General features: G+C 50.9%; 1 protein-coding gene across 1 annotated transcript in view; it reads left to right on the top strand.

The window, feature by feature from the left end:
* The window catches only part of Dlgap4 (DLG associated protein 4), a 69,963-nt gene extending 60,120 nt beyond the window's left edge, over positions 1 to 9,843 (top strand). The window contains 3 exon segments of the mRNA XM_048349157.1: positions 6,655 to 6,746; positions 8,338 to 8,493; positions 9,273 to 9,843. Of these exon segments, the coding sequence (XP_048205114.1) occupies positions 6,655 to 6,746; positions 8,338 to 8,493; positions 9,273 to 9,491 (467 nt within the window). The 3' untranslated portion in view covers positions 9,492 to 9,843.
* The last annotated feature ends 2,679 nt before the right edge of the window (positions 9,844 to 12,522 follow it).

The following is a 12,522-nucleotide window of genomic DNA, read 5'->3' on the forward strand; positions in this document are numbered from 1 at the left end:
GACTCAAGCCTGTTCATCCTTTTCACTCATGTGCAGTGTTCTCCCATATGGATGCACCATCTTTACCCACGCCGCTGGCGAGCAGTTCCACCGTTTCAGCTTTTCAGTTCTGAACGTTTTTTATGACAGCATCATTAAAATATAACTGGGCGGGGGGGGGCTGGGAATATGGCCTAGTGTAGAGTGCTCGCCTCATATACATGAAGCCCTGGGTTCGACTCCTCAGCACCACATATATAGAAAAGGCCAGAAGTGGTGCAGTGGCTCAAGTGGTAGAGTGCTAGCCTAGAGCAAAAATAAGCCAAGGACAGTGCTCAGGCCCTGAGTTCAAGCCCCAGGACTGGCAAAAACCAAACCAAAACAAATACATATATATAATTTAGGGGAGGTCCTGCTGAGGATTGAACACAAGGCCTGTACATGCTAATCATACACTACTATTGAGCTGCATCTTCAGCCCCACAATACAATTTACACACCAAAAGCTTGGCCATTGGAGAGTACTACCCAAGGGAGTTTTTAGAATATTCAGTTGTATGGCCATCACTGCTATCTAGTTTGAAATACTTTCATTGCCCCTCCAAGTTCCCCTGCCCTAACCAGCGCAAACCTACCTTATTCTTGGTAGAACTGCATATTCTGGACATTTTTCTATAAATGGAATTATACAACACATATTTACCTTCTTGTCTCTGAGTTTTATCCATGTGGGAATATACACGAGAACTTCCTTTTTATTGATGAGTAATATTCCATTTGATAAAGAGGATACATTTTTCTTCAGTTGGCAAACAGTTGGGGTGTTCCTCTCTTTGGATAAGTTTTTACATTCATTCATTTATGTTTGTTTAGTGATACTGAAAATCATACCCAGGACCTTGTGCAGGCTCAGTGGATGCTCTGCTACCAAGTTACATTCTTGCCCTAAGTTTGTAGTGGGGTTTTGTGTGTGTGTGTTTTTGTTGGTTTTGAAACAGTCTCACTATATAACCCAGGCTGGCCTCAAACTTTCAGTCTTCCTACCTCTGCCTCCTGAATGCTGGGATTATCTACACTGTCACTGCACCCAGACTAAGTTTTTAGTTTTAATAAAGTCTACTTGGTTGATTTTTTTTTTCCCATCATGAGGCTTGAACTCAGTGCCTGGGAGCAGTCCCTGAGCTCTTTCAATCAAGGCTAGCATTCTACCACAGCGCCACTTCCATTTTTCTGGTGGTTATTTGGGAAGAAGAATCTCATAGACTTCCCTGCCCAAGCTGGCTTCTAACCAGCCTCCTCAGACCTCAGCCTCCTGAGACACTAGAATTACGGCAACCACCAGCAGCCAGCCGATTTTTTAATTTAAGTCATTTTCATTTGAGTGTGTGTGTGTGTGTATGTGTGTGCCAGGACTGAAGCTTGACTTCAGGGCCTGTATGCTGTCCCTAAGCTTTTTTGCTCAAGGTTAGCACTCTACTACTTGAGCCACAACTCCATTTCCGGTCTTTTTGGTACTTAATTGGAGATAAGAATCTCACAGACCAGTGCTTCCCTAGCACGCATGAAGCCCTGGGTTCCGTTTCTCAGTACCACATAAACAAAAAGGCCAGAAGTGGCACTGTAGCTCAAGTGGTAGAATGCTGGTCTTGAGCAAAAAGAAGCCAGAGACAGTGCTCAGGCCCTGAGTTCAAGCCCCAGGACTGGCCAAAGAAGAAGAAGGGGGGAGGAGGAGGGGGGGGAAGAGGAGGAATTACAACCAGCTGTCAGGTTTTCACTAAAGGAAATTCTAAAGAATATACTTGCTTGAGGGGCTGGGAATATGGCCTAGTGGTAAAGTGCTTGCCTCGTATACATGATGCCTTGGGTTCAATTCCTCAGCACCGCATATATAGAAAAAAGCCGGAAGTGGTGCTATGGCCCAAGTGGTGGAGTGCTAGCCTTGAGCAAAAAGAAGCCAGGGACAGTGCTCAAGCCCTGAGTCCACGCCCCAGGACTGGCAACAAAAACAAAACAAATAAGCAAAGAATATACTTGCTTGATATGAATTTTAGAATTAGCTTCTCCATTTTCTTAAAAAAAAAAAAAAGCATTTTACTTAGATAGGGTTAGTGTTAACTCTGTAACTAAGCTTGAAGAGCATCACCACTTAGCAATGACATGCAATGTCTTCCCACTTATTAAGTGTTTTAGCCAATATTGGAATTTAAACTCAGGGCCTTATGCTTGGTGGGTTTGCTTGCTTGGCTGGCTCTCTACCACTTGAGCTACACCTCCAGCCCAGTTATTTGTTGGTCGAGTCTCACAAACTTTTCTACCTGGGCTGGCTTCAAACTGTGATCCTCTGGATCTCAGCCTCCTGAGTAGCCAGGATTACAGGCATGAGCCACTAGTTCTCCACCCCAGTTAGGTAAGTTTGTTGTTGTTGTTGTTGTTTTTATGTTAGTTGTGGGACTTGAACTCAGGACCTGGGCACTGTCCCTGAGCTCTTTGGCTAGCACTCTACCACATGAGCTTCATCTCCACTTCCAGTTTTCTGGTGGTTAATTGCAGATAAGAATCCCACAAACTTTGCTGCCCAGGCTGGCTTTGAACCGTGATCCTCAGATCTCACCTTCAATAGATGCCAGGATTATGGGCCTGAGCTACTGGTGCCCAGCTAATTCTTTTTCCCCCGGGCTAGGGATATAGACTATAGGATATGCACACATTCAGCTTTGCTAACTGTCAAGTTGGTCTCCAGAGTGACTATGTCAAATTCTGTCCCCTCAGCCTGTGTGAAAGTACCCAGTGTTCCGTATCTTGCCTTATACTTGATACATAACAGATTTTTCTCTCCTAATCTACAGATAGAAAATAGTGGTGATAATTTGTATTTCATTGGTTGCTAGTAAAATTGGACATCTTTTCACATATTCAACACTTACATTTCATCAGCTCTGAGTGCCTGTTGATGTCTTTTGCTTGTCTTTTTTTAATTAATTAGATTTTTTTTCCCTCCTCTACCTCCTTCCCTTTTTCCTTCTTTGTACTTCTGAGGATTGAACCCAGATTCTCACACATGCTAGGCAACTGCTCTACCATGAAGCTACATCCTAGGGTTGTCTTTTTCTTACTATCGTTTCTTATTGATCTTTCTGTATCTGGATTTTGCAACTTTTGTGAGTTTTACATAGTGTAGATATCTTCTAGTTTGTGACTTGTGCTTTGAGTTTCTTTGTCTTATAAATGGGCAAATGTTTATCATTTTAATGTCAAAATGTGTTAGTCTTTTGGGGTTTAACCAAATGATATCTAAGTGTGGTTTCTCTTGTATTTTTTCCCATTGGATGTTCACAGGGATTCAATTTTAGTATCATTCATTAGTTTCAAAAAGCCTTGTCTAGGGCCTAGGGATATGGCCTAGTGGCAAGAGTGCCTGCCTCATATACATGAGGCCCTGGGTTCTATTCCCCAGCACCACATATACAGAAAATGGCCAGAAGTGGCGTTGTGGCTCAAGTGGCAGAGTGCTAGCCTTGAGCAAAAAGAAGCCAGGAACAGTGCTCAGGCCCTGAGTCCAAGCCCCAGGACTGGCAAAAATAAATAAATAAATAAATAAATAAATAAATAAACCTTGTCTAGTCCACAGATTTCCATTCCATTTTATTCCTTCTCTCTCTAGATCCCAGTCACACATGAGCTAGACTGCTACATCTTTTTTTTTTTTTTTTTTTTCGGTTGCGGGGCTTGAACTCTGGGCCTGAGCACTGTCCTTGAGCGCTTCAGTTCAAGACCACAGCACCACTTCCGGTTTTCTGAGTGGTTTATTGGAGATAAGAGTCTCACAGACTTTTCTGCCTGGGCTGGCTTTGAAACGTGATCCTCAGATCTCAGCCTCCTGAGTAGCTAGGATGATAGGCATGAGCCACCCGCACCCAGCTCTTTCTTTTTTTCCCCAACATTTTTAGAACTTAGTCTGATTGGTTTCTGTTGTATTATTTCATAGTTTGACTATGAATATATCAAACCAGTTGTTGCATTGTAATTTTTTTGTTCTAGATAATTCATGTGATAGGGGCTGGGAATATGGCCTAGTGGCAAGAGTGCTTGCCTTGTATACATGAAGCCCTGGGTTCAATTCCCCAGCACCACATATACAGAAAATGGCCAGAAGTGGCGCTGTGACTCAAGTGGCAGAGTGCTAGCCTTGAGCAAAAAGAAGCCAGGGACAGTGCTCAGGCCCTGAGTCCAAGGCCCAGGACTGGCCAAAAATAAAAAAAAATTCATGTGATAGTCTGATAAATTCTGGTTCCCTAATGAAATTCATCTTGCCTTTATATTCTTGTACATATTCACAGTTATTTTAAGGTAATTCATATTTGTATCCTTAGGAAGTTTTTGTTTGTTTGTTGCCAGTACAGGGCCTGAGCACTGTCCCTGGCTTCTTTTGCTCAAGGTTAGCACTCTACCACTTGAGCCACAGCGCCACTTCCAGCTTTTTCTGTTTTTGTGGTGCTGAGGAATCGAACCCAGGGCTTCATGCATGTAAGACAAGCACTCTACAGCTAAGCCATAGTCTCAGCTCCAATTTTTTTGTTTTGATATGTAGTCCAAGCCCCAGGACTGGCCAAAAAAAATAGAGAAAAAAATAATTCTGGGAATGTGTCTTACTAGTAGAGTTTGTGCCTAGCATGCACGAAGCCCTGGGTTCAATTCCTCAGTATCACATAAAGAAGAAAAAGCTGGGGTTGGGAATATGGCCTAGTGGCAAGAATGCATGCCTCGTATACATGAAGCCCTGAGTTCGATTCCTCAGGACCACATATATAGAAAAAGCCAGAAGTGGCACTGTGGCTCAAGAGGTAGAGTGCTAGCCTTGAGCAAAAAGAAGCCAGGAATAGTGCTCAGGCCCTGAGTTCAAGCCCCAGAAAAAGCTGGAAGTGGTACTGAGATTTGACCTTAGAAGCTCGCTGCTTGATAGGCTGGTACACTACCACATGAGCCATGTCTCCAGCTCTCCTTTTTGCTAGTTGTTTGTTTTTTTTTTTTTTTGGCCAGTCCTGGGGCTTGAACTCAGGGCCTGAGCACTGTCCCTGTCTTCTTTTTGCTCAAGGTTAGCACTCTGCCACTTGAGCCACAGCGCCACTTCTGGCCATTTTCTGTATATGTGGTGCTGGGGATTACAAATGTGAGCTGGTGGCACCCGGTTTTATTCCTTTCTCTTTAAGTGCCATATTATCTTTTTCTATCTTTCCTCATCCATCCATCTGTACTAGGTTTCTAACCTAATTGTATTGCTGCTGCAAAGCATGCTCTGTATGACTCTAAGATTTATCATACATTTTATGACTGAGATATGATCAGTTTCAGTGACTGTGCCTTGCTATGAAACTATATTATTAGATGCTTATGAGTTTAGAAACCAATAAGTAAATTGAACCTTTTGTCCGTGTTTACATCTAGATTTGTACTTGATTCCATTCTAACATTAGGCTGGCTTCAAACCTGGATCCTCAGATCTCAGCCTCCTGAGTAGCCAGGGTTACAGACGTAGCCAGTGGAGCCCAGGGTTTTGTTGTTGTGTTTGTCGGTTACAGCTTGAACTCAGGGCCTGGGCGCTGGTCCTGAGCTTCTGTGCTCAAAGCCAGTGCTCTACCACTTTGAGCCACAATACCACTTTCGGTTTTCTGGTGGCTAATTGAAGATAATACTCTCATGGACTTTCCTGCCCAGGCTGGCTTTGAACTGCAATCCTCAGATCTCAGCCTCCCGAGTAGCTAGGCTTATAGGTATGAGCCACTGACACCTAGTTTTCTCCTCCTCCGCCCCCAACTCTGGGCCTAAGCCCTGTCTCTGAGCTTCTTTTGCTCAAGGCTAGCACTCTACTACTTGAGCACCACTTGCAGCTTTTTCTAGCTTTTTTGAAGATAAATCTAACCTTTTGGGGTTTTTTTGGTTTTTTGGTTTTTGTTTTTTTTCCCCCCAGTCCTGGGCCCTACACTCAGGGCCTGAGCACTGACTGTCCCTGGCTTCTTTGTCCTCAAGGATAGCACTCTACCACTTGTGCCACAGTGCCCCTTCTGGCTTTTCCTATATATGTGGTGCTGAGGAATCGAACCCAGGGCTTCATGCATTCTAGGCAAGCACTCTACCACTAGGCCATATCTCCAACCCTAACCTTTTGCTTTTTTAAATTTTATTTTATTCATTTTTATTCATTCATTCATTTGCCAGTCGTGGGGCTTGGACTCAAGGCCTGGGCACTGTCCCTGGCTTTTTTCTTTTTTGCTCAAGGCTAGCACTCTACTTCTTGAATGACAGCACCACTTTTGGCTTTTTCTGTTTATATGGTGCTGAGGAATCAAACCCAGGGCTTCATGTATACAAGGCAAGCACTCTACTGCTAAGCCACATTCCCACCCCTAACCTCTTGCTTTTTGAGACAGGATCTCACATATACTTCTGAAAACGTCTCCCATTATCTCTCAGTTTTCTAATTCATCACCTTCAAATGTCTGTAGGAAGTCGAGGTGGCATCCACTTTTACCTGCGTTGTTTGTAATTTTTCCAGGATTAATGTGTAAACAAAGTGAAGACCTGGTCCCATTACCCAGCAGTAATCACGTGTCCCTCGCCCCCCCCTCCCCTGGCAAAGCCCTGCTCTGCTCAGCTGCTCTTTCTGCCTCTCTTGCTCAGTCTTAGGAAAGGTCCTCAGTGCGGTGGGCAGTGCCCAGCTCCTGATGTCCCAGAAGTTCCAGCAGTTCCGGGGCCTCTGTGAGCAGAACTTGGTGAGTGTGACTCTTCTTCCTCCACATGCAGTCCAAGCTGGCAGGGGCCGGTACCAGCCTGCCTCCCGCAGCCCCCGTGACCTCGCAGGCGATGGTGGCACTTCCCAAAAACACAGCCTTGAGCTCGGGGTAAAACAGCCCCCTGAGAGGTGACGTCAGCCTTTATTATATCCGTTCATTTATCTATTTAGTTTTATGATACTGTGTTTTGACATCAGTCTTGTGCTTGTTAGGCAGGTACTCTACCACTTGAGCCACACAGTCCTTTTTGCATTATTTTCAAATAGGGTCCTTTGGGGTTTTGGGTTTGTTGGTTTGTTTGTTTTTAATTGGTCTTGGCCAGCTTGGTCCATAATCCTCCTGTCTTCATTTCCCGTGCAACTGGGATGACAGGTACATGCTATGAGACCTATCTATTGGTTGAGATGAGGTCTTGCTAACTTTTTTCCCTGGGCTGATCTTGAACCGTGATCTTCCTGATCTCTGCTGAGGAGTTATAGGTTTGAGCCCCGCTTTGTGCTCTGGGCTGTGCTGGCTTGTTCCTTGTAGTGTATATTTTAGAAGCACTCAGGGTAAGAGCTAATACAGTACCACCACTGGGTTAGTGGGCTTCCTTCTCCCTCCCGCTGACGGGGGCAGAAGCAGAGTCAAGCACGTGGCAGCATTTCCCCGAGAAAGACTCTCTCCACTAAGCCAGGACTGGGTTTCAGGGGCGAGGACGGTGGAGAGATCACCTCCACAGCCTGTGGGCTCAGAGAGGTTACGCTGTCACGCAACAGAAGGTCCCCAGAGCCCCGCTTGCCTGCCTGGCAGATGTGGAGACTGGAGTGTTGTTGGTTTTTTTGCCCTAGCCTCTGCTGGTGGCTCTGGCAGCAGCCGCTTGCATGTGCGTGCAGGGCCTGTTCTCACGGTCACACATGTCCAGGGAGGCCTGCCATCGACACTGGCACTGACCAGGAGCTGGCTTCCCCCCCCCCCCCCCCCAATCCTGACCTGGTCTCGGGCTCACACCTCTCATCCGAGCTACCCAGGCTGAGATCTGAGAATCAGGTATAGAGCCAGACCAAGCAGAAGGAAAAAAACAAACAACAATAAAACCCACAAGACTCCTCTCCAATTAACTAGCAAAAAACTCTGAAATGAAGGGCCCTGAGTTCAAATCCCTGTGTTGGCAGAAAGAAAAAATACACAAAACGAATCCCAATTCAGCCAGGCACTGGTGGCTCCTACCTGTAATCCTAGCTACTCAGGAGAGCTAAGATCTAAGGAGCGCAGTTCAAAGCCAGCCCAGGCACAAAAGCTCATGTGACCCTTATCCCACCTTTTTGGTGGGAAGAGCTGTGGTTCTTGTGGTAGAGCCTTAGCCTTGAGCAAAAAAAAGCTCGGGGACAGTGCCCAAGCCCTGAGCTCCCATGGCCCAGGACTGGCACTTAAAAAAAAAAGAGTCCCGTATGATACTGTAACCTCTCTGTACGTCAGTTTGATAATAAAAATTTGAGAAAAAAAAAAAAAGAGTCCCAATCCCAATCCAGTGGCAGCAGGACTGGGCACTTTGCCTTGGTGGCCCCTCTGACCCCCATGTACCCCGCAGAACCCTGACGCCAACCCACGTCCAACAGCCCAGGACCTGGCAGGGTTCTGGGACCTGCTTCAGCTGTCCATCGAGGACATCAGCATGAAGTTCGATGAACTCTACCACCTCAAGGCCAACAGCTGGCAGCTGGTGGAGCCCCCGGAGAAGAGGAAGGTGAGCATGGAGCAGTGCGGAGGGGAAGTCCAGGGACAAATTCCTGGTCGGCAATAACGCTGCCCACATCGGTCAGTGCTGCTTGGCTCCCTTCTCCCTGTGTCGTCTTTGAGCTGGGGCTCACGTCCATCTCTGTGCGGGGTCCATGCCTGGCACTCGTCCAGCATGCCACTCGCTGTGTAGTGGAAGGCTGCCTGGAAGCATGCCCTCCTGCCCTGCATGTCCAGAGGAGGGGGTGGCGGGAGACACGCACGCCCATGGGCACTCGCAGAGGCAGCCACATGGCCCCCCTCCCAGGGAGGGGCGACGCTGCCCGGGGATGGGGTCTGGACGCAGTTCAGCCCTGAGGCCCAGGACTCCTGCTCTATGCCAGGGGCACCAGTGGCTCATCGGGTTGGCCTTGGGCACCTTTGGGCTCTAACAGGGCAGCATGTGAGACGTGACCGGGGAGGCAGAGCTCCACATGTACGTCACCTGTCTGTCAGGCTCCCCCACCTGCGGGTGGGAGCAGGGGTTGGGTCTGGGATCTGTGCATCCTCTCCCGCTAGATTGTTCTAGAGTTCTGAGCTTGCTTTCTGCCCCTCTGCCTGCGCTCCGCCCACCGTCATTGCTTCTGTGGCCTCCTGACTCCCACGCGAGTTGCTTGTGCCGGGTGGGGGGTGGGGGAGGGAGGGGGCGGGGGCCGCTGCCAGCCTGTAGCTGGGGGGGGGGGGGCGTCGTGCCACAGGAAGCGGGGCGCCTTTATTTTATTCCCCTCCCCTCTTCACTGTCTCCCAAAGGAAGAGAAGAAGCCCCCCCCTCCCGTCCCAAAGAAGCCAGCCAAGTCCAAGCCGGCCATGAGCCGCGACAAGGCCTCGGACGCGGGGGACAAGCAGCGGCAGGAGGCCCGCAAGAGACTCCTGGCGGCCAAGCGGGCGGCGTCGGTGCGGCAGAACTCGGCCACGGAGAGCGCGGACAGCATCGAGATCTACGTCCCCGAGGCCCAGACCCGGCTCTGAGGCCGCCCGCGCAGGCATTAAAGGCGCGCGGCGGGCCGCCCGCGCACCGGGATTCGCTCGCTCGGCCTTCCGTGCGGTGGTTCTCTCTAGAGACCCTGAGCCAACTCTCAAATTGACGCATTCAAGGGCTCACAATTTGGCTTTCTTGGGTCCCTCCCAGCTTTAGGTTCTGGAAACTTCACACACCGAAAAACGTCCACCGAAACCACAAAGCGAACACCTTTTCTCCCTCTGGCTGGCCCCGGCGGAGCGGCCGGCCACCGCAGGCAGTCTTTCCACAGCTCTGTCCCAGGAGAACTCCAACTCGCGTGTTTACAAGACGCCGACCAGCCAAGGGCAGCCTTGGGCCCCTGCCGCGCCCCCCTTCCCGGCGGCCCCCCTTCTCTCCCCCTGCAGTTTGGTTTTGTTTTCCCTTCAGAGCTCACACAGGGGTCACCAGCACGGCCAGCGGCTTCCCGGCTCCCAGCCCCGCGGGGCTGAGAGTCCAGAGGACAGACAGATGGACACGCACCCTCCCCTCCCCCGCCCCACCAAGTGCTCACACACAGCCTCCACCCTCGGCCTCCAGTGCCCCACCCACCCCCCAGCCTCCAGCCACCGGGGCGGGGCCGGCACGGCCTCCCGCCCCTCTGAACCCGGGGAAGCCAGAGGACTGAGACTCTAGGCCTTTTTCTTCTCTCCAGCGCCGTCTTCCTTCCACAGGGGAGGGGGCGGCTGGCGGCTGAGGGGCGGGGACGCCCCGCGCAGCCCCGGGTGGCGACAGTGTCTGTACGTATGTGTACATATGTACATAGACCCCAGAGTGTATATTTCACTAACGCCCGTCCGTCACCACGCCGCAGCGCCGCCACCACCGGCTCGGGGCACCTGGCAGGAGGCTAGGGTGTGAATAGCATATATTTTTACATGTACTATATCTAGGTGTGTGTACAAGTGTGTGTAAAAATATATCCCTCGTGTGTAAGCAGCCCCTCTTTTTTTTTTTTCTTTGGGTTCCCACTCCCCTCCCTCGGGCCCCCTGGCCTAGCCTGAGTTTTCTGTTCCGTTGGACTTTCCCCAGTCCTCCTCCTCCTCCTCTCCCCACCCCCACCCCACTCCCGGCCCTGAACTGAAGGCAGGGCCTGCAGGGCGGGGTGTGGAGGGGGCCCCCCAGCAGAGCGCTCACCCCCCCTCCGGGGCGCTGCTCCGTGCTGCGCCCCCCACTCCAGGGCATTGGGACATCTTGTCAGGCGCATGCTGCAGGGGTTCCCCCAGGTGAAGCAAGGGCCTGCTCTGGGGCCCCCATTCCAGCTTGGCCGTCTGTGACCTTGGGCAAGTCACTTGACCTCTGTGTGCCTCAACTTCCTCCTCTGTAAAATGGGGACAGTCCCTGCCCCTCCCTACCTCACAGGCATGTTGTGAGAATAAATGCGGTAACGTGTACCCCAGGCTCATGGTGTTATTGGGTGCGAGGGGCCCCCCGGGGCAAGGAGGGTGGTGGCCAGACCTTCACGCAGGACTTGGGGGAGTCAGGTGACTTCAGTACCTTGGGTAAGGCCAGCTCCAGGGGTTCCTCTGATTCACTGTGGCATCAGGAGCCCTCCTGGTGAGAATGAAGTGTGGGAGCAGGACGGCTCCCCCCTCCCCGGCCCTGTTCCCCGGCCAGGGCCTCCCCAGCCGCCCTCGGAAGTCACATGGCACCGGAGGCCCCGCGCCGGGCCGCGGAGCTCAGGTCTCTGCCAGGTAGCAGATGAGGCTGCAGGCGCCCGGGCAGCGCCACCCAGGCAAGCGTGGGCAGGCGTATTCTAATCCAGCCTGCCTCGGGTGCCGACCAGCTCCTTTCACCCACACCCCAAACCCTGGTGCTGGGAATGTGCTGTTCAGAAGGTTCTTACACCCTTGTTAGCCTAGCTAATAGGGAGTCAGAGACAGGATTATGAGTTCAATACCAGCCTGGGCAAATCACCTCCCCCCCACAATCTAAAAGAAATCAAAGGTTCCTGGACCACTAAGGAGCCATGGGCACCCCATCTTCACTCCTGGCCCAGCCTAGCAGTAACCACAGACTTGAGCACAAAGACAGGTGGCCTTCCCCAGGAGCTTCGTCCCCCGCGGACCCCTCGGGAGCCCTCAGCTAGCTCGAGAGCTGCGCTGCAGTGGAGCACAGCGCCTGTTGGTGCTGCCTGGGTGCCAGTTCCATGGGTGGCATCGCCCCTGGGTCTCCAGACCCAGCTGGGGCACTGAGGACATCTTGTCGGGTTCCTGCTGCCAGGGCCCCCCCCCCCCCCCAAGTGCACCAAAGGTAAGTGCGTCCCATTTCCTTTTTTCTTTTTAATCTCATTTATAGGCCTTGAACTCAAGGCCTGGACACTGTCCCTGGGCTCTTTTTTGCTCAAGGCTAGCACTCGACCACTTTCAGCCACAGCACTACATTTTAATGGTTTTCTGGTGGTTAATCTGGAGAGAGTCTCATGGACTTTTCCTGCCTGGGCTGGCTTTGAACTGCAATCCTCAGATCTCAGCCCCTCCTGAGTAGCTAGGATTACAGGCGTGAGTCACCGGCGCCCAGCCACTTTCCCATTTCATTGGACCAACCCTGCATTTCTGAGGCGGCCTATGTGTGTGACTGCAGGAGGAAGGCCCAGCTCTACTTGGAGGCCATACCACATGGCCCTGGGCCCTGCAGCGCCTGTGAGGTGGCAGTCCTGTTCATTCCGTATCAGAAACTCATGGAGGGGGCCGGGAATGTGGCTCAACGGTAGAGTGCTTGCTTAGCATGCAGGAAGCCCTGGGTTCCATTCCTCAGCACAAGCCAGAAGTGGCGCTGCAGCTCAAATGGTAGAGCACTGGGCTGGGAATATGGCCTAGTGGTAAAGTGCTCGCATCGTATACATGAAGCCCTGGGTTCGATTCCTCAGCACCACATATATAGAAAAAAGCCAGAAGTGGTGCTGTGGCTCAAGAGGTTGTTAGCCTTGAGCAAAAAGAAGCCAGGGACAGTGCTCAGGCCCTGAGTCCATGCCCCAGGACTGGCAACAAAAACAAAACAAAT

This window comes from Perognathus longimembris, chromosome 6 (genome assembly GCF_023159225.1).
Source record: "Perognathus longimembris pacificus isolate PPM17 chromosome 6, ASM2315922v1, whole genome shotgun sequence".
NCBI classification, from domain to species: Eukaryota; Metazoa; Chordata; class Mammalia; order Rodentia; family Heteromyidae; genus Perognathus; species Perognathus longimembris.